Source organism: Rhinatrema bivittatum, chromosome 6 (genome assembly GCF_901001135.1).
Source record: "Rhinatrema bivittatum chromosome 6, aRhiBiv1.1, whole genome shotgun sequence".
Classification (NCBI taxonomy): Eukaryota; Metazoa; Chordata; class Amphibia; order Gymnophiona; family Rhinatrematidae; genus Rhinatrema; species Rhinatrema bivittatum.
The window spans coordinates 8,198,944-8,222,028 of NC_042620.1; the positions used below are offsets into that span (position 1 = coordinate 8,198,944).

The 23,085-nt window shown below is 44.6% G+C and overlaps 1 protein-coding gene across 1 annotated transcript in view; it reads left to right on the forward strand.

Annotated features, from left to right (window-relative positions):
- Positions 1-23,085, forward strand: part of ASIC4 (acid sensing ion channel subunit family member 4) — a 557,624-nt gene that overhangs the window by 517,445 nt on the left and 17,094 nt on the right. The window contains exons 7-8 of the mRNA XM_029605013.1: positions 1,157-1,248; positions 19,046-19,125. Of these exons, the coding sequence (XP_029460873.1) occupies positions 1,157-1,248; positions 19,046-19,125 (172 nt within the window). The remainder of the gene's footprint in view (positions 1-1,156; positions 1,249-19,045; positions 19,126-23,085) is intronic.

A 23,085-nucleotide genomic window follows, 5' to 3' on the forward strand; every position in this document is an offset into this window, starting at 1 on the left:
GATTTAATAACCAGCTGTAGTGAAACACTGAGAGCTCTATGTCTTTATAAGGCAGGATTTAATAACCAGCTGTAGTGAAACAATGACAACTCTAGGTCTGTACACTCCAGGATTTAATAACTGGATGTAGTGACAAACTGAGAGCTCTAGGTCTGTGTAAGGCAGGATTTATTGACTGACTGTAGTGATAAACTAAGAGCTCTAGGTCTGTACACTCCAGGATTTAATGACTGATTTTAGTGAAACACTGACAACTCTAGGTCTGTACACTGCAGGATTTAATAACCGATTGTAGTGAAACACTGAAAACTCAAGGTCTGTACACTGCAGGATTTAATAACCGATTGTAGTGAAACACTGAAAACTCAAGGTCTGTACACTGCAGGATTTACGGTAATAACCGATTGTAATGAAACACTGACAACTAGCTGTAGAGAAACACTGAGAGCTCTAGGTCTGTACACTCCAGGATTTAATAACTGAATGAGTGACAAACTGAGAGCTCTAGGTCTGTGTAAGGCAGGATTTATTGACTGACTGTAGTGATAAACTAAGAGCTCTAGGTCTGTACACTCCAGGATTTAATGACTGATTTTAGTGAAACACTGACAACTCTAGGTCTGTACACTGCAGGATTTAATAACCGATTGTAGTGAAACACTGAAAACTCAAGGTCTGTACACTGCAGGATTTAATAACCGATTGTAGTGAAACACTGAAAACTCAAGGTCTGTACACTGCAGGATTTAATGACCGACTGTAATGAAACACTGGGAGCTCCAGATCTGTATACTCCAGAATGTATTGATCGACTATAGCGATATATTGAGCATTCTTGATGAGTACACTCCAGGATGTACCAAATGAATAAGTGACTATAACAGCACACTGAAGGACTTGGTAAATATACTCCAGAATTTAATGACTGACTATAGGGATACACTTAGAGGTCTTGGTGAGTACACTCCAGGATTTAATGACTGACTATAACAATACCCAGACCTCTTGGCCACAGTAACAATACGTACACTGATTGTGTGGCAAGGTTTCTGGTGGAGGGTTCTTGCATTCATTAGACAATTGAGTTGGATTATATGCACATTTCTTCTGTATATGGACCTGACTTAATGACCTTGCTTTATTTTTCTCACTGCAGAGAGAACTTCCTAGTCCTGGATATTTACTTTGAAGCACTGAACTATGAAACGATAGAACAGAAGAAAGCCTATGACCTGGCAGGCTTGCTAGGTAAGTCCCAGGTTCATGCTAGTTGATAGCTTCCTGTGATGGGAAATGTGGCACTAAAGTATAATCGATTAGCAATATCCACTATACTACATGTTACCATAGGAATGCTGCACTATAATGTACCTATTCTAGAGCATTACCGTAGGAATGCTGCACTATAATGTACCTATTCTAGAGCATTACCATAGCAATGCTGCATTATAATGTACCTATTCTAGAGCATTACCGTAGCAATGCTGCACTATAATGTACCTATTCTAGAGCATTACCGTAGGAATGCTGCACTATAATGTACCTATTCTAGAGCATTACCATAGCAATGCTGCATTATAATGTACCTATTCTAGAGCATTACCGTAGGAATGCTGCACTATAATGTACCTATTCTAGAGCATTACCGTAGGAATGCTGCACTATAATGTACCTATTCTAGAGCATTACCATAGCAATGCTGCACTATAATGTACCTATCCTATAGCATTACCATAGCAATGCTGCACTATAATGTACCTATTCTAGAGCATTACCGTAGGAATGCTGCACTATAATGTACCTATTCTAGAGCATTACCGTAGGAATGCTGCACTATAATGTACCTATTCTAGAGCATTACCATAGAAATGCTGCATTATAATGTACCTATTCTAGAGCATTACCGTAGGAATGCTGCACTATAATGTACCTATTCTAGAGCATTACCGTAGGAATGCTGCATTATAATGTACCTATTCTAGAGCATTACCATAGCAATGCTGCACTATAATGTACCTATTCTAGAGCATTACCATAGGAATGCTGCACTATAATGTACCTATTCTAGAGCATTACCATAGGAATGCTGCACTATAATATATCTAACCTAGTGTTATGAATGCTGCCCGCGGGTCTGCCCGCGAGCAGGCTCACTTACCCACGCTGCTTTCTTCACCCGACGTGGCTGGTGCCGCCGACGTCAGGCCTCCCGGTGCGGCTGGAGCCACGGACTTTGTTACTCCCTCACGGCCCGGAGGCTGCCCGTGCTGCAGTCTTCACCGCGGCCGGAGCCGCGGACTTTCCTGGCCATCTTCGTGGCATAGAGCCACCGCCGACGTCAGCGTCTCCTTCGCGGCGCTAGGCCGCAAGCCCCGGGCTCGAGTAGCGGCTGGAGCCCGCCCCTGGGGCTTCCTGCAGCGGCTGGAGCCACTGCCATCATCGGGCCTGCTCTTCAGGCCCAGCCCTGCGTCTCTACGTACAGACGCTGTGCAGGCCACTGTCCATGGTCCTGCACTGCCCTGCTTCCTGCTCCTTAGGTGCCAGCACGCGCCTCTCTTCTGCATTTAAAGGGCCAGGCACAGGAACTGTGCTGGCCCCACCTAGGGAGTGGACTTCCTCTACCAGCCCTATAAATGGGCTGCTCCGTCAGTCAGTCTTTGCCTTGCATCGGAGTTGCTTCTCTCTGGAGGCTCCTGCCTGCCAGAGCTCTGACAGGTCTTTCTTGTCTTCTCCATGGAGTTCTTGTTGCTTCGTCTCATCATGCCAAGTCATGTTCGTGCCTGAGGTCCCCGTCCAGGTGTCCTGGTGTCTCCTCTTGGTCTTCTGTTTCCTGATGTTCCAGGTTGCTTAATGTCCTGCTCCTGTGTCTTCATCTTCAGCGCTCTTGAGCCTTCTGGTACCTGTTAGGCTGGGGGTCCCTCGGATGATGTGTGCCCGAGCGTGGACTAGCCTACAGGTGGACTGGTGTCCTGTGCTCTTGAGCCATCATGTCCTGCCAGCCATTGGTGGAGTTTCGGGCGACATCGGCTCCGTCGTTGGAGTTCTGCTTCGACTGGATCCTTCCCTGCGCTTGTCCTGCTCCCAGCGTGGTCCGTGACCAGCCTCCTCGGGCTGTGTAGGGCACACAGTGGGACAGGGTGGTCCGCGACTCAGTCCCGCGGGTGGGCTGAGTAGGGCATCCTGAGAGACAGTGCCAATGTCCTTCCGCCCAGCTTCTCGTCTCGTCTGGACTTTGTCAGTTCCTTGTCTCGTCCTGGATGCCGTTGCATCATTCTTGGTATCATGTCTTGTTCCTGATGTCGTCGCATCGACCCTGGTCCGGGATGCCGTCGCATCGACCACTGGTCCATGATGTCTTCGCATCAGCTGTGGTGTCAAGTCTTCGTCTGCGATGCCGTTGCATCAATCCTGCTGTCAAGTCTTCGTCCGCGATGCCGTTGCATTGAGTCTGCTGTCATGTCTTCGTGTCAAGGCCCGTCTGCCCTTGACCTCAGGCCAGGCCTGCTGCTCCATGCTGTTCCATGCAGCAGGTCCGAAAGGGCTCGGAATGGTCGGAGGACCATTCACATTCCAACATCATCTGTTGTTGGCCATGGGAGCTTGCCGGCCTGGCAGAGGGTAAGACCGTCAGCCATGGTGGATCACGCCGTCAACCCTCGGTTCGGTCCTGGACTCGTCTGGGGTTGGCCCGAGGCCCATGGGCACACTAAAACCACCTGAGTGTAACAGAATGCAAGGCCTTTAGAGGCCGTCCTTTCAACACCTAGAGCATTACCATAGGAATGCTGTACTATAATGTACCTATTCTAGAGCATTACCATAGGAATGCTGCACTATAATGTACCTAATCTAGAGCATTACCATAGGAATGCTGCTCTATAATGTATCTAACCTAGAGCATTACCAGAGCAATGCTGCTCTTTAATGTACCTATTCTAGAGCATTACCATAGCAATGCTGCACTATAATGTACCTATTCAAGAGCATTACCATAGGAATGCTGCACTATAATGTACCTAATCTAGAGTATTACCATAGGAATGCTGAAATATAATGTACCTATTCTAGAGCATTACCATAGGAATGCTGCTCTATAATGTACCTATTCTAGAGCATTACCATAGGAATGCTGCACTATAATGTACTATTCTAGAGTATTACCATAGGAATGCTGCACTATAATGTACCTATTCTAGAGCATTACCATAGGAATGCTGCTCTATAATGTACCTATTCTAGAGCATTACCATAGGAATGCTGCACTATAATGTACTATTCTAGAGTATTACCATAGGAATGCTGCTCTATAATGTACCTATTCTAGAGCATTACCATAGGAATGCTGCTCTATAATGTACCTATTCAAGAGCATTACCATAGGAATGCTGCACTATAATGTACCTAACCTAGAGCATTACCATAGCAATGCTGCACTATAATGAACCTAATCTAGAAATTACCATAGCAATGCTGCACTATAATGTACCTAATCTAGGGCATTCCCATAGCAATGCTGCACTATAATGTACCTATCCTAGAGCATTACCATAGCAATACTGCACTATAATGTACCTAATCTAGAGAATTATAATAGGAATATCACATTATAGTATATCTATTCTACAGGATTACCAAAGGAATACCACATTATAATGCATATAATCTAGAGAATTAACAAAGGATTACTGCAATATAATATATCTAATTTACAGCATTATAGTAGGAAATCCATGCTACAATATATCTACTCTAGAGCATTATAATAGAAACAGCACACTTTAATATGATATATCCAGAGCATTCCCATAGGAATACCAAGCTATAATTTACCACATCTAGAACATTACCATAAGAATACTATACTGTAGTGTACCAAATAGAGTATTCACCACAGGTATACCACATTCCTGAACATACCCAGATCAGTCCAGACCAGTGGGTTGTGTATTCCTTCCAGCAGATGGAGTCAGAGAACAAAAACTTTGGGCACTGCTACATAACCGAGAGCGCCACCTGCCGTCCCTCAGTATTTCTCTGATTCCGGCAGATGGTAGAGATGCAAACCTGCAGTCTGTTAGTTAAAAAAAAAAAGTAGTAGGGAGTTTTTTCCTAGGTTAGGCTAGTTAGTAGATAGCTGCATAGCTTCCTGAGATGTTAGGCACCTTCGTGGGCCATCCCTCAGTTGAAGCCGAGTGTCTGGGGGATTGGACACCCCTGCCTGAGTCTTGCCCGCAACGGTCCAGTGGCTTCGACAGCCAGGGGCTCCTGGTTCCCTCGACCACTGAGGAGGCTCCCCTAACTCCTTTCCTCAGGCCTCAGGAGTATCTGTTTAAAGTTTTCTTGAAAAAAAAAAAAAAGCGGATCCTCTCTAAGGTAGGCGGAGTCTGGTCTGGGGACGGGCCGTGACGTTTCGTCGACAGGCCAGTCGGAATGGGGAGATAGACCCCGCGGGTCTCGATGACGGGCCAGGGCTCCAGATAGGTCGGCGGGGGGGGGGGGGGGGGGGGAAGGCCTTCGCGTGCATGCTAGGCCGCATTTTTTTCGCGCTGGCATCTCTCCACAGAGCAGTTTTTGCGCCTGCAGGGAGTTTTGCTATTTTTAGCTCTTGCAACCGCGCAAAGGTTTCCCGACTTGATTTTTTCTTTTAGCTATCGACCGTGTACCTGCTCGGTCCAGATTATGACACCCCGACCCAAAATGGGGACCTGGCACGCGTGTGGCCCGCCAGGGCAGGCCCTAGATGCTAGTTCCCTCTGTTCTGCCTGTTCCACAGGGCAGGAGGGAACGTCCTCGGGGGAGACATCAGGCAGACAAGGGATCCGTTCCTCCGGGCTGCAGTCCTCCTCAGCGGGGGAGGGTAACTTGTGGCGGGTGTCACGGGAGGAAGATGCCCCTCCCATTCTATACCCGGTGGAGCAGATTTCCACCTTTGGGGATGACCCTGGGCTACGGGACCCTCCTGCTGAGGGGGGTGCCGACTCGGGGGAGTTCTGTCCTGAGTTTGTGCTGCTGCTGCACCAGGCGTTCCTGGCTAGGAAACAGGTGATCCTGAAGAGAGCAGCATGGCCAGATGTTTTGGTGGAGCCTCTACCTAAGCGGGTATCCACGGGGCCCCCGGTCCTCAAACAACCTTCAGGGGCTCGACGGGGAACATGTGTTGAGAATTGGTTTCCGGTCCCGCTCGGGGATCCCACAGGCTCCGGAGTCGATCAGGATCCGGGACTCACCCATGATATGGGTGATGGGAACCAGGACGACCCGGAACAGACGACCGCCCACCCTCGGAGGGTGATGATCCCACCGTGGTGCACTTTTTAAGCAGGAGAAGCTCCGGCCTCTCATTCCCCAGATCTTGGAGGTCCTGGGGATCAAGGTTTCACAGGAACAGTCTGACAGCTAAGGAGTTAACCCGGTCCTGGATGGGATTCGGGGACTGATGACTTCCTTTCCATTGCCAATGCCAAGACATTGTGCACTCCCGGCAAATAGGTGGCCCTGAGGTACATCAAGTGGGAGAGCGCTTCCACCCAAATCTGTAGATCGTTGTCTGCCAAGACAATGCCAATATCTGATTATAGTGTGACACACCCAGAGCATTCCCATAGGAATATCTATTATAGTGTGACACACCCAGAGCATTCCCATAGGGAGACCACATTATAGTGTGACACACCCAGAGCATTCCCATAGAAATATCTATTATAGTGTGACACACCCAGAGCATTCCCATAGGAATATCTATTATAGTGTGACACACCCAGAGCATTCCCATAGGGAGACCACATTATAGTGTGACACACCCAGTGCATTCCCATAGGAATACCACACTATAGTGTGACACACCCAGTGCATTCCCATAGGAATACCACACTATAGTGTGACACACCCAGAGCATTCCCATAGGAATACCACACTATAGTGTGCCACACCCAGTGCATTCCCATAGGAATACCACACTATAGTGTGACACACCCAGAGCATTCCCATAGGAATATCTATTATAGTGTGCCACACCCAGTGCATTCCCATAGAAATACCACACTATAGTGTGACACACCCAGAGCATTCCCATAGGAATATCTATTATAGTGTGCCACACCCAGTGCATTCCCATAGAAATATCTATTATAGTGTGACACACCCAGAGCATTCCCATAGGAATACCACATTATAGTGTGACACACCCAGAGCATTCCCATAGAAATATCTATTATAGTGTGACACACCCAGAGCATTCCCATAGGAATACCACATTATAGTGTGCCACACCCAGAGCATTCCCATAGAAATATCTATTATAGTGTGACACACCCAGAGCATTCCCATAGAAATATCTATTATAGTGTGCCACACCCAGTGCATTCCCATAGGAATACCACACTATAGTGTGACACACCCAGAGCATTCCCATAGGAATATCTATTATAGTGTGCCACACCCAGTGCATTCCCATAGGAATACCACACTATAGTGTGACACACCCAGAGCATTCCCATAGGAATATCTATTATAGTGTGACACACCCAGTGCATTCCCATAGAAATATCTATTATAGTGTGACACACCCAGAGCATTCCCATAGGAATACCACATTAGTGTGCCACACCCAGTGCATTCCCATAGAAATATCTATTATAGTGTGCCACACCCAGTGCATTCCCATAGAAATATCTATTATAGTGTGACACACCCAGAGCATTCCCATAGGAATACCACATTATAGTGTGCCACACCCAGTGCATTCCCATAGGAATATCTATTATAGTGTGCCACACCCAGTGCATTCCCATAGAAATATCTATTATAGTGTGACACACCCAGAGCATTCCCATAGAAATATCTATTATAGTGTGACACACCCAGAGCATTCCCATAGGAATACCACATTATAGTGTGCCACACCCAGTGCATTCCCATAGAAATATCTATTATAGTGTGCCACACCCAGTGCATTCCCATAGAAATATCTATTATAGTGTGACACACCCAGAGCATTCCCATAGAAATATCTATTATAGTGTGACACACCCAGAGCATTCCCGTAGGAATACCACATTATAGTGTGCCACACCCAGTGCATTCCCATAGGAATATCTATTATAGTTTGACACACCCAGAGCATTCCCATAGGAATACCACATTATAGTGTGCCACACCCAGTGCATTCCCATAGGAATATCTATTATAGTGTGACACACCCAGAGCATTCCCATAGGACTACCACATTATAGTTTGACACACCCAGAGCATTCCCATAGGAATACCACATTATAGTGTGACACACCCAGAGCATTCCCAGAGGAATACCACATTATAGTGTGCCACACCCAGAGCATTCCCATAGAAATATCTATTATAGTGTGACACACCCAGAGCATTCCCATAGGAATACCACATTATAGTGTGACACACCCACAGCATTCCCATAGGAATACCACATTATAGTTTGACACACCCAGAGCATTCCCATAGGAATACCACATTATAGTGTGCCACACCCAGAGCATTCCCATAGAAATATCTATTATAGTGTGACACACCCAGAGCATTCCCATAGGAATACCACATTATAGTTTGACACACCCAGTGCATTCCCATAGGAATACCACATTATAGTGTGCCACACCCAGAGCATTCCCATAGAAATATCTATTATAGTGTGACACACCCAGAGCATTCCCATAGAAATATCTATTATAGTGTGACACACCCAGAGCATTCCCATAGGAATACCACATTATAGTTTGACACACCCAGTGCATTCCCATAGAAATATCTATTATAGTGTGACACACCCAGAGCATTCCCATAGGAATATCAAACTATTGTGAGTCACTCCAAGAGCATTCCCATAGGAATACCACATTATAGTGTGACACACCCAGAGCATTCCCATAGGAATATCAAACTATTGTGAGTCACTCCAAGAGCATTCCCATAGGAATACCACATTATAGTGTGACACACCCAGAGCATTCCCATAGGAATATCAAACTATTGTGAGTCACTCCAAGAGCATTCCCATAGGAATACCACATTATAGTGTGCCACACCAAACCATTCCCATAGGAATATCACACTATAGTGAGTCACTCCAAGAGCATTCCCATAGGAATACCACATTATAGTGTGCCACACCAAACCATTCCCATAGGAATATCACACTATAGTGAGTCACTCCAAGAGCATTCCCATAGGAATACCACATTATAGTGTGCCACACCAAACCATTCCCATAGGAATATCAAACTATAATGAGTCACTCCAAGAGCATTCCCATAGGAATACCACATTATAGTGTGCCACACCAAACCATTCCCATAGGAATATCAAACTATAATGAGTCACTCCAAGAGCATTCCCATAGGAATACCACATTATAGTGTGCCACACCAAACCATTCCCATAGGAATATCAAACTATTGTGAGTCACTCCAAGAGCATTCCCATAGGAATACCACATTATAGTGTGCCACACCAAACCATTCCCATAGGAATATCAAACTATAATGAGTCACTCCAAGAGCATTCCCATAGGAATACCACATTATAGTGTGCCACACCAAACCATTCCCATAGGAATATCAAACTATAGTGAGTCACTCCAAGAGCATTCCCATAGGAATACCACATTATAGTGTGCCACACCAAAGTATTCCCATAGGAATATCAAACTATTGTGAGTCACTCCAAGAGCATTCCCATAGGAATACCACATTATAGTGTGCCACACCAAACCATTCCCATAGGAATATCAAACTATAATGAGTCACTCCAAGAGCATTCCCATAGGGATACCACATTATAGTGTGCCACACCTTGAGCATTCTATAGGAATATCAAACTATTGTGAGTCACTCCAAGAGCATTCCCATAGGAATACCGCACTATAGTGTGCCACACCAAACCATTCCCATAGGAATACCACACTATATGAGTCACTCCAAGAGCATTCCCATAGGAATACCACATTAGTGTGCCACACCCAGAGAATTCCCATAAGAATATCACACTATAGTGAGTCACTCCGAGCACTCCCACAGTAATACCACATTATAGTGTGCCACACCAGAGCTTTCCCATAGGAATATCACACTCTGGTGTGTCACACCCAGATTATTCCCATAGGAATACCACATTATAGTGTGGCACACCAAGAGCATTCCTATAGAAATACTGCACTATAGTGTGTCACACCCAGAGCATTCCCATAGGAATACTGCACTATAGTGTGCCACACCCAGAGCATTCCTATAGGAATATCACACTCTGGTGTGTCACACCCAGATTATTCCCATAGGAATACCACATTATAGTGTGGCACACCAAGAGCATTCCTATAGAAATACTGCACTATAGTGTGTCACACCCAGAGCATTCCCATAGGAATACTGCACTATAGTGTGCCACACCCAGACCATTCCCATAGGAATATCACATTATAGTGAGTCACACCCAGAGCATTCCTATAGAAATACTGCACTAAAGTGTATCACACCCAGAGCATTCCTATAGAAATAATGCACAATAGTGTGTCATACCCAGAGCATTCCTATAGAAATACTGCACTATAGTGTGCCACACCCAGAGCATTCCCATAGTAATACTGCACTATAGTGTGCCACACCCAGAGCATTCCCATAGTAATACCGCACTATAGAATGCTACAACCAGAGCTTTCCTATAGGAATACTGCACTACAGTATGCCACACCCAGAGCATTCCCATAGGAATACCGCACTATAGCGTTTCACACCCAGAGCATTCCTATAGGAATACTGCACTATAGTGTGCCACACCCAGAGCATTCCTATAGAAATACCGCACTATAGTGTGTCACACCCAGACCATTCCTATAGAAATACTGCACTATAGTGTATCACACCCAGAGCATTCCTATAGAAATACCCCACTATAACGTTCCACACCCAGAGCATTCCTATAGGAATACCGCACTATAGTGTTTCACACCCAGAGCATTCCTATAGAAATACCACACTATAGCATTTCACACCCAGAGCATCCCTATAAGAATACTATGCTACAGTGTATCATATCCAGAGCATTCCCATAGGAATACCGCACTATAGCGTTTCACACCCAGAGCATCCCTATAAGAATACTATGCTACAGTGTATCATATCCAGAGCATTCCCATAGGAATACCGCACTTTAGTGTGCCACACCAGAGCTTTCCCATAGGAATATCACACTCTGGTTTGTCACACCCAGAGCATTCCCACAGGAATACCGCACTATAGTGTGCCACACCAGAGCTTTCCCATAGGAATATCACACTCTGGTGTGTCACACCCAGAGCATTCCCATAGGAATACCACACTATAGTGTGCCACACCCAGAGCATTCCCATAGGGATACCACATTATAGTGTGGTACACCAAGAGCATTCCTATAGAAATACTGCACTATAGTGTGTCACACCCAGAGCATTCCCATAGGAATACCGCACTATAGTGTGCCACACCCAGACCATTCCCATAGGAATATCACATTATCCCAGGACAAGCAGGATGCTAGTCCTCACATATGGGTGACATCGGTAATGGAGCCCTATGTACGGAAAAAACTTCTTTAAAAGTTTCCATGAAACTTTTGAATGGCACCGGAGTGCCTACTGAGCATGCCCAGCATGCTATGATAAAATCCCTGCCACAGGGTCTCCCTTCAGTCTTTTTTTTCCGCGAAGCCGTTAGCATCGCGGGCTAAATTGGAGTCCTGAGGTGAATTTCACCTAGCAAAAAAATTCGTATTTTCGGAAAAAAAGTACTCTGTCCGCAAGGGTTTCCCTTCCTATAACTTTTTTCCGTTGTCGATTCCCGGCCGGGAACGATATTTTTCGGCTTATCGCCGTCGACGGCTGTCCGGCACCATGGCCTCGGGCTTCAAAAAGTGCCCAAACTGCGTGAGGACTATGTCGATTACCGACCCTCATTTCGAATGTGTTCTTTGCCTCGGCAAAGACCACAATATCCAAACATGTAAATCATGTGCGGAAATGACAGCAAAAGGTCGTCGTCTTCGGGCCGAAAAGATGGAGCAATTATTTAACATCCAATTGCTTCCACGGCCCTCGACCTCAGCACATTCTTCTCCATCCGCTTCCGTACGTCAACTAACCCTAAAGAAGAAACGTCCGGAGGCGGGAGATGCCTCAACGCCGTCCCCTTCGGTGTCTTCAAAAGCATCAACCTCGGGGAGCGAAAAACAGAAGGAAAAGCACCACCACCGGCATCGGAGACGCCAGGTAACGATGACCGAGAATCCATCGGAGGACACGGCCTCGCCGGCAAAGAAACCCCGGACGGGGACTGAAGCTCCGAGGCCTAGTGAAGGGCGATCCCCACCGATATCGGTGACGGGCTCCATACCTCCTCAGGGCTCTGAGGTTGTATTGGCATCGCCAACACCGCCTCCCTCCACAGCTGCTCTGTTATCACCAGCTGTGAGAGCGGAACTTGACGCCTTTATCCGTCAAGCGGTGCATCAGGCTCTAAGTGATGCGACAACTCCACCGATACCCGTTCCATCACCGACAGAGCCATCACCATCGATGCCGCAGACACAGACGAGGGCACGGGAACCGACATTGATGCCTACTCCGGTACCTCCACCGATGCCACAGGTACCTCCACCGATCCATCCACCGGTACCACCGGTACCTACACCGGTGCCCGCACCGTTATCTCCGATGCCAGCACCGGTGACCAAGGAGGATATATCCGGGTTACATCCAGTTTTTACCAAACTGGACACATTACTGGACATCCTCAATAAGAAGATTCCAATGGACCCGATTCTAGGCCCATCTGGAGTTCCAAGACCCCCAAGGCCTCGTTCTCCATTCTTACCATCTCGTCCTCATCACACACATGAGATTCCTATAGACACTAGCTCTGAATTTTCATCTGATGAAGAAATATTTTCAGAGCCTTCTCCGCCAGATGACCACAGGAAATCTCCTCCTGAGGACCTCTCTTTTACCAACTTTGTTAAAGAGATGGCTGACACCATTCCCTTTCCCATTCAAACGGAAATGGATGCACGTCAGAAGACCTTAGAAGTCCTCCAGTTTGTGGACCCTCCCAAGGAGATGTTAGCAGTCCCGTTTCATGAGGTGTTCCAGGAACTACAATATAGAATTTGGGAGCATCCAGGTTCAGTATCTGCAGTTAATAAAAGAGCAGAATCAACATATCTGGTGCAACCTATTCCAGGGTTCCAGAAAATACAGTTGCCCCACCAATCAGTGGTCGTGGAATCCGCTCAAAAGAAAGCAAAGCGGCAAAAATCTCACTCCTCTGTACCACCTGGGAAGGAGAGTAGGCTCTTGGATAACCTAGGAAGAAAAATCTTTCAAGGTTCAATGCTGGTCTCAAAAATTTCATCTTACCAACTGTACATTTATTTATTTATTTATTTGCGTTTTTTTCTATACCGGCATTCATGGTTAGAAACCACATCATGCCGGTTTACAGGTAACAAGGGGTGAGAACAGAAAACGGAACATAAACAAGTGCAGGGAGATCAAAAGTTACATTACAACAAGGGTCTTAAACTTGGAGGAGAGATAAGAATAAGAGAGCTGAACAGAAAGGATTACATTATTTACATTATATACATTATACTGTGGAGTCTCTTGTATAGTTTACTATCTCTTATAAATTGAACTTATACATGAACCAGTACCAAAGAAACCTTTGGAAGCAGGTTCAGGAACTCTCTCTCTCTCTCCCTGAACAATATCAGGAATCTTTACAAGACATAGTTCATAAGGGCCTGGACTCTGGGAAACACGAGGTTCGAGCAACCTACGATTGTTTTGAAACTGCTGCAAGGCTTTCAGCATCAGGTATTACAGCAAGAAGATGGGCATGGCTCAAAGCCTCAGATCTGCGCCCAGAGGTTCAAGAACATTTGGCAGATCTACCTTGCTCAGGGGACAATCTCTTTGGTGAGAAAATAAAAGAAGCTGTTGCAACCCTAAAGGACCACACTGAAACTTTGAAACAGTTGTCGTCCCAATCACAAGACACCCAGCCTTCTGCCAGGAAATTTCCAAGGCGTGACACTCGACAGCCTTATTATCGCCCACGTCGATATTACCCCCCATCAGGTAGGCCAAGAGCTAGCCGCCCAACACAACGCCAGCAGCCTAGACAAAGGCCTGCAAGGGCTCAACCACCTCCACAAACGGCAACCACTTCTGGTTTCTGAAAAGCCCCAGAGAGCAGCAGCCAGATCAACCCGTTCCCAGAAACACCAGTAGGAGGTCGCATACAGTACTTCCACAACAATTGGACCTCCATCACCACCGACCAGTGGGTGTTATCCATCACGACTCACGGTTACAGGCTGGATTTCTTAACTATCCCAATGGAAAATCCACCACTTCACTCTTGCACAATAAATCAACACTCCTTAATTCTTCAAACAGAATTATCCACCCTTCTGAGAGCCAGGGCCATAGAACCAGTTCCTGGACCTCAAAAGGGCAGAGGATTCTACTCCAGATATTTCCTCATTCCAAAGAAAACAGGAGGCCTTCGACCCATTCTAGACCTCAGAAATCTCAACAAATTTCTCAAAAAAGAAAAATTCAGAATGGTATCCCTAGGTACCATTCTGCCTCTTCTTCAAAGGGGAGATTGGCTCTGCTCTCTGGATCTTCAAGATGCATACGCTCACATTCCCATTTTTCCTCCTCATCGCCAGTACCTGCGTTTTCGGGTACTGGATCAGCATTTTCAATACAGAGTGCTGCCATTCGGCCTTGCGTGAGCACCACGAGTATTCACAAAGTGCATGGCTGCAGCAGTGGCACACCTACACAAACAAAGAGTGCACGTGTTCCCTTATCTGGATGATTGGCTCATCAAAAGTCAGTCAAAAGAAGGAGCTCTCACTTCTCTCAAGCTCACCATCCAAGTGCTTCACTCCTTGGGATTTCTCATCAACTACCAGAAATCCCATCTGTCACCAACTCATCTGATACAGTTCATAGGTGCAGAACTAAACACTACAATAGCAACAGCTTTTCTTCCAAGAGACCGTGCTCAAACACTTGTGCTGTTGACTCACAATCTTTGCAACCAATTCCAGGTAACAGCTCACCAGTGCCTCATTCTTCTAGGGCACATGGCTTCCACGGTTCATGTAACTCCCATGGCCAGATTGACCATGCGACTTCTACAATGGACACTCAAAGCACAGTGGATACAAGCCACTCAACCAATGTCCACTCCTATTCACATCACACCAGAGCTCAAATCTGCGCTCCTCTGGTGGACATCAATGAACAACCTGCTCAAAGGCCTACCTTTCCAGCAACCAGTTCCACAAGTGACTTTGACTACAGATGCATCCACCTTAGGGTGGGGAGCACACATTGGTCATCTAAAGACACAGGGCAAGTGGACAAAGCTCGAAGCCTCTTTTCAAATAAACTTCCTGGAGCTTCGAGCTATACGCTATGCGCTGCATGCGTTCAAGGACTGCCTATCACACAAGACTGTTCTGATCCAAACGGACAACACAGTAGCCATGTGGTACATCAACAAACAAGGGGGGACAGGTTCCTACCTCCTTTGTCAAGAAGCAGCACAGATTTGGGACTGGGCCCTGACACACTCAATTCTTCTACGGGCCACTTACCTAGCAGGCATCCACAACATAGTAGCAGATCGCCTCAGTCGTCAGTTCCAACCGCACGAATGGTCCTTGGATCCAGCAATAGCATCCAAGATCTTCCAACGCTGGGGTCAACCGACGATAGATCTCTTTGCATCCCACTTGAACTACAAAGTGAACAATTACTGCTCTCTCCTCTGGCAGTCCAACAGCCTACCAAGGGACGCCTTTGCTCGCCATTGGAATTCAGGCCTGTTATACGCGTATCCTCCGATACCACTCATAACCAAGACTCTAGTGAAACTACAACAGGACAAGGGGACAATGATACTCATAGCCCCATATTGGCCTCGACAAGTATGGTTTCCCACACTGCTAGATCTCTCAGTCAGGGATCCAATTCGCCTGGGAGTAGCTCCCAATCTCATAACTCAGGAACAGGGTCAGTTGTGCCATCCCTGTCCCTGACAGCATGGATGTTGAAAGCTTGATCTTACAGCCTCTCAACCTTCCATCCGCTATATCTCAAGTGCTTATAGCTGCACGTAAACCTTCCACTAGAAAGAATTATTCCTACAAATGGAAACGGTTTACACTGTGGTGCACTCAGAAAGATTTAGATCCTTTCACTTGCCCCACTACCTCACTGGTAGATTACCTTTACAATCTTTCAGACTCTGGTCTTAAGACATCATCTATAAGGGTACACTTAAGTGCTATCTCAGCTTACCATAATAAACTGGAAGATGCTCCTATCTCCACACAGCCTCTCGTCAGTAAATTCATGAGAGGCCTAACTCACATAAAACCTCCAGTTCATTCCCCAAGCATACAATGGGACCTGAACGTAGTCTTAACTAAGCTTATGCGTTCTCCTTTTGAACCCATAAATACTTGTGACCTTAAATACCTAACTTGGAAAACGGTATTTCTCATAGCCATTACATCAGCTAGAAGGGTCAGTGAATTACAAGCGCTAGTCACATATGAACCTTTTACAAAGTTCCTCCATGACAGGGTAGTCCTCCGGACACATCCAAAATTCCTTCCCAAAGTTGTCACGGAATTTCACTTGAACCAATCAATAGTTTTACCAACATTCTTTCCTAGGCCTCACTCTCACCAGGGAGAAAGAGCCTTACACACTTTGGACTGTAAGCGTGCGTTGTCCTTCTATTTAAACCGCACTACAGCCCAAAGAAAATCCAGTCAGCTGTTTGTATCCTATGATCCAAACAAACCAGGTAAAGCAGTGGGTAAGCATACTCTGTCAAACTGGCTAGCAGATTGCATACAATTTTGTTATGAAAAAGCAGGCCTTACTCTTCAAGGGCGAGTAAAAGCACACTCAGTAAGAGCGATGTCAACTTCAGTAGCACACCTTCGCTCTGTGCCTATTCTGGACATTTGTAAAGCAGCAACATGGAGTTCTCTTCACACCTTTGCAACTCACTACTGTTTAGACAAAGAAGGAAGACAAGATTCAGCCTATGGACAATCTGTCTTAAAGAACTTGTTTCCAGTATAATCCCAACTCCTTCCACATCCAACCTGCTATGATTTCGGCTGATTCATTTCATCAACAATACTTCACGGTTGCTTCACTACAAAATGACTCAGCCTCTAGCTTGCTAATCACCCATATGTGAGGACTAGCATCCTGCTTGTCCTGGGATAAAGCAAAATTGCTTACCTTGTAATAGGTGTTATCCCAGGACAGCAGGATGTAGTCCTCACGAAACCCACCCGCCACCCCGCGGAGTTGGGTCCGTTACGTTTTATTATTTTATTTTTGGCTAACGCAAATTGCTACAAAACAAGACTGAAGGGAGACCCCTGTGGCAGGGAATATCATGGCATGCTGAGCATGCTCAGTAGGCACTCCGGTGCCATTCAAAAGTTTCATGGAAACTTTTAAAGAAGTTTTTCTGTACATAGGGCTCCATTACTGATGTCACCCATATGTGAGGACTACATCCTGCTGTCCTGGAATAACACCTATTACAAGGTAAGCAATTTTGCTTTATAGTGAGTCACTCCAAGAGCATTCCCATAGGGATACCACATTATAGTGTGTCACACCCAGAGCATTCCTATAGAAATACTGCACTAAAGTGTATCACACCCAGAGCATTCCTATAGAAATAATGCACTAAGGTGTGTCATACCCAGAGCATTCCTATAGAAATACTGCACTATAGTGTGCCACACCCAGAGCATTCCCATAGTAATACCGCACTATAGAATGCTACAACCAGAGCTTTCCTATAGGAATACTGCACTACAGTATGCCACACCCAGAGCATTCCCATAGGAATACTGCACTATAGCGTTTCACACCCAGAGCATTCCTATAGGAATACTGCACTATAGTGTGCCACACCCAGAGCATTCCCATAGTAATACCGCACTATAGAATGCTACAACCAGAGCTTTCCTATAGGAATACTGCACTACAGTATGCCACACCCAGAGCATTCCCATAGGAATACCGCACTATAGCGTTTCACACCCAGAGCATTCCTATAGGAATACTGCACTATAGTGTGCCACACCCAGAGCATTCCTATAAAAATACCGCACTATAGTGTGTCACACCCAGACCATTCCTATAGGAATTCTGCACTATAGTGTATCACACCCAGAGCATTCCCATAGTAATACCGCACTATAGAATGCTACAACCAGAGCTTTCCTATAGGAATACTGCACTACAGTATGCCACACCCAGAGCATTCCCATAGGAATACCGCACTATAGCGTTTCACACCCAGAGCATTCCTATAGAAATACCGCACTATAGTGTGTCACACCCAGACCATTCCTATAGAAATACTGCACTATAGTGTATCACACCCAGAGCATTCCTATAGAAATACCGCACTATAGTGTTTCACACCCAGAGCATTCCTATAGGAATACCGCACTATAGTGTTTCACACCCAGAGCATTCCTATAGAAATACCGCACTACAGCGTTTCACACCCAGAGCATCCCTATAAGAATACTATGCTACAGTGTATCATATCCAGAGCATTCCCATAGGAATACCACACTATAGCGTTTCACACCCAGAGCATCCCTATAAGAATACTATGCTACAGTGTATCATATCCAGAGCATTCCCATAGGAATACCGCACTATAGCGTTTCACACCCAGAGCATCCCTATAAGAATACTATGCTACAGTGTATCATATCCAGAGCAAAACTTCTTGATGTCACACTGTTTTACCTGGCATGTTATTTTTTTCAGGTTTTCTGTAATTGATAATAGAATTGCTTGAGCCTGACGTCACACTGTAAGGCTTGGTGCCTATTGCCTGCCAGAGAGTGCGCCCTGTACTTTCCGTGCCATGAGCTCTTCTGTTTCTTTACTTCCTCTGACTTCCACCAGGTGACATTGGGGGACAGATGGGGCTGTTTATCGGAGCCAGTGTCCTGACTGTCCTGGAGATCCTGGACTACCTCTACGAGGTAAGAGCCAGAATGAAATCCATAGCCATCTGCAATGTAGGCTGCCAAAGTGTCCTGAACATGCAGCGGCAGGAAGAGTACAGGCTGCATAGTAAAGCTTCCCTGCTCCCTATCCTACAAATCTCTTCTTGGAGTTCATTGATTTATTTCTGCACCATTTATTCTTGCCTTTAGACGTTTTAAAAATGTTAGCTGTATGGTTTTTATTCACTCCTATTTATTTTTCTAGAAATATTTATATTCTGCATCTTCCCAATGTTAGTTCAGTGCAGATGACAAGAAAATGTTGATAATAAATAAAACCTAGTAAGTAGACAATATAAACAAAGACATAAAAACAACTTAAAGAGGAAAAAGAAATTCAATTATTTATGGGCTTCCTTAAAATAAAAAGCTGAAGCTTTGCTATCTTGCTCTGCCCGCAGTGCCACTGCCAGGGAACTCCACTCATGTCCATGTCACTTGCAGTGAAGGAACATGGCATGCACAGGTCTAAGTTGCATGTAAAAATGTGGGTGCACCATTTTATAGGCAGCCAGTGAGAGCTGCACAAAATTGGAGTGATGTGCTCCAAAAAGTTAAGTCTGAAAAGTAGACTTGTGGCTGCATTTTTTAATGAATTGCAATGCTGGTATCTGGGCTTTAGGCAGACCCATCTACAGAGCATTACAATAATCTAACTGGCCAAATCACATGGCCAGTGACTCATTGGTCTAGGGGTATGATTCCTGCTTTCAGTGTGAGTGATCATAAGAACATAAGAAATTGCCATGCTGGGTCAGACCAAGTGTCCATCAAGCCCAGCATCCTGTTTCCAACAGAGGCCAAACCAGGCCACAAGAACCTGGCAATTACCCAAACACCTAGAAGATCCCATGCTACTGATGCAATTAATAGCAGTGGCTATTCCCTAAGTAAAGTTGATTAATAGCAGTTAATGGACTTCACTTCCAAGAACTTATCCAAGCCTTTTTTGAACCCAGCTACACTAACTGCACTGACCACATCCTCTGGCAACAAATTCCAGAGCTTTATTGTGCGTTGAGTGAAAAAGAATTTTCTCCGATTAGTCTTAAATGTGCTACTTGCTAACTTCATGGAATGCCCCCTAGTCCTTCTATTATTCAAAAGTATAAATAACCGAGTCACATCTACTTGTTCAAGACCTCTCATGATCTTAAACACCTCTATCATATCCCCCCTCAGCCGTCTCTTCTCCAAGCTGAAAAGTCCTAACCTCTTCAGCCTTTCCTCATAGGGGAGCTGTTCCATTCCCCTTTATCATTTTGGTTGCCCTTCTCTGTACCTTCTCCATTGCAGATGAAGTAGACTTGTGGCCACATTTTTTAATGAATTGCAATGCTGGTATCTGGGCTTTAGGCAGACCCATCTACAGAGCATTACACTAATCTAACTGGCCAAGTCACACGGCCAGTGACTCATTGGTCTAGGGGTATGATTCCTGCTTTCAGTGCAAGAGATCCTGGGTTCAGATCCTGGATGAAGTAGACTTGTGGCTGCATTTTTTAATGAATTGCAATGCTGGTATCTGGGCTTTAGGCAGACCCATCTACAGAGCATTACACTAATCTAACTAGGGGTATGATTCTTATTTTCAATGTGAGAGGTCCTGGGTTCAGATCCCCCCTGAGCCCTTTACTTTAAGTAGTGCCTCAGATCTCCCACCTGGGAAAGGGAGTAGTAGATCAGGTACTAGTCAAGCTTTTGGGTAATTGCCAGGTTCTTGTGGCCTGGATTGGCCTCTGTTGGAAACAGGATGCTGGGCTTGATGGACCCTTGGTCTGACCCAGCATGGCAATTTCTTATGTTCTTATGGCTTGCAAAACTGAACGAAATAACTCCTGTGATAAAAAAAATACTTGAGGCTTCTCAATAATTTCAACTTATAGAAAATGGTTTTTATAAAATACTTAATTCCCACTTCATAGGCAAGTGGGAATCTAATCTCTTCCCTAAATTTCTAGCCTCAAAAACCATTGGCAGAACTGAATTATGAGATTTCATGCTACAAGGACTTGAAGACAGTAAAAACAATAATTGTATCCTTTTCAAAATAAACCAGAGTCAGTTTGAAAGAATATTAGGAAATATGTATTCCATTTTACAGATCATTCTTCAGATTATCTTAAGAGCAACCCAGTGATATCCAAACCATTTGTTGCAGACATGGACCCTTGGGCTGAAGGGGAGTTATTTTGTGTTTTATTTATTTATTTATTTATTTTATTTTCTCTTTTTTTCTATAACACCTATCATCAATCTAGGCAGTTTACAAATTTTACATACATAAAATTTTAAAATAAATAAAATACAATACCAATACAAAATAGTATAAAACATACAACATGAATAAGTGACTGTTGACCTTGCAGCCTGCAAGGAGAAGCCCTACAGGTCCCAACCATCAGCAGCCAGAGCTGGCTGAAGCAGAAGCCCAACAAGAACTTCACCAATACCAGCCCTTGTTCTCCTTAGGTTGAGCCCTTGCGTGCCGGGGCCGGCTGGACTCAGCAATGTTCTTTGTAAAAAAACCCTGATCTGACTTCCCAGACCAGGGCTATCTTTTCGTTCCATGTAAACCGGACTGATTTGTATTGTATACAGGAATTCCGGTATATAAAAATAAAAAAATAAAATAAAATAAATAGGCACGGGCTTCTGTAGAGGTGAAGATCCGTTGCTGCCCAGCACAGTAAGAGAAGATGAGAATATCATCGAGGTACACGACAACACAGTCGTAAAGGAGGTCTCTAAATATTTCATTCATCATTTATTTTCTGAAATACAGCGGGGGCATTACATAACCCAAAGGGCATCATCAGATACTCATAGTGCCCATCCCACATATTGAATGCTGTCTTTCAGTGGCGTAGCCAGAATTGATTTTTTGGGTGGGCCCAAGGTTAACATGGTGGGCTGTAGGCAAGCAGGTCTACTAGTTGTTTTCTTACTGATAAATAATGCCATATACTGCACCCTAGAATGGCTTTCTAAGTAATTTGCAACAGCCATTATGCATCATGTATGAAACTTTAAAATAATTTACTTCAATTATTTCAAGAATTAAAAATTCCTTATTAATCAGAATTTATTTTATATTTATTGCAGTTTATAAATGCACAAGTATAGAAAACAATCAGATCCAATCATGTAATAAAACAAAAATTAATGTATTCTTTCATGAACCATCTTTGCAGAAAACCAGAAATCTTCATAAATACAATAAAATATAATTAATCATAAGAACAGGTGCAGTGCAGAGCTAGGGCAATTCACATTACAACTAATATGAAAAAAAAAAATTTCAAATTCTGGTGTCACCTCAGCAAAAAATAACCCTCCACTGCTATTTTGTGAAGTAACACAAACTCTTGCAAAGAAAGAGGCATCTAAAACCTTGCCATACAGTCACAGCACTGACTCTCAGGATTCAAATAACAGCAACCTTATGAAAAAGCAGCAATGCAAATACTACACCAGGCCCTAGAACAGTAATACATCACCTACTAGACTAACAGAACAAGCTGGACTACTACTACAGAGAAACTATATGCTAGAAATACTGCATTTCTGTCACACACAGGCAAAACTGAGACCGACCCTTACCTAATATAGAAATAAGAGACTATAAATTAGAAACAGAAACATGCAGATAAAACCAAAATAGAAAGCCTGAGAAACTAACATTTCTGAACAGTGGAATACTTAAGAAAGAGCAAAATACAAAAATAAAAGAAATGCATATTCCCAAAGATGACATATTTAAATTGCTCGTAATAATAAGGCTAAAGTACCATAGATTATCAACAAATCACCGTGAATTACATTTTTTTGTATCATTAAGTAGACCTCATACATAGGCGTAGATGTGAATGCTATTCAGCATAACTTTTTACACCAGTAGTATAATCATGGGTCAGAAATGAATTTTATATGCTT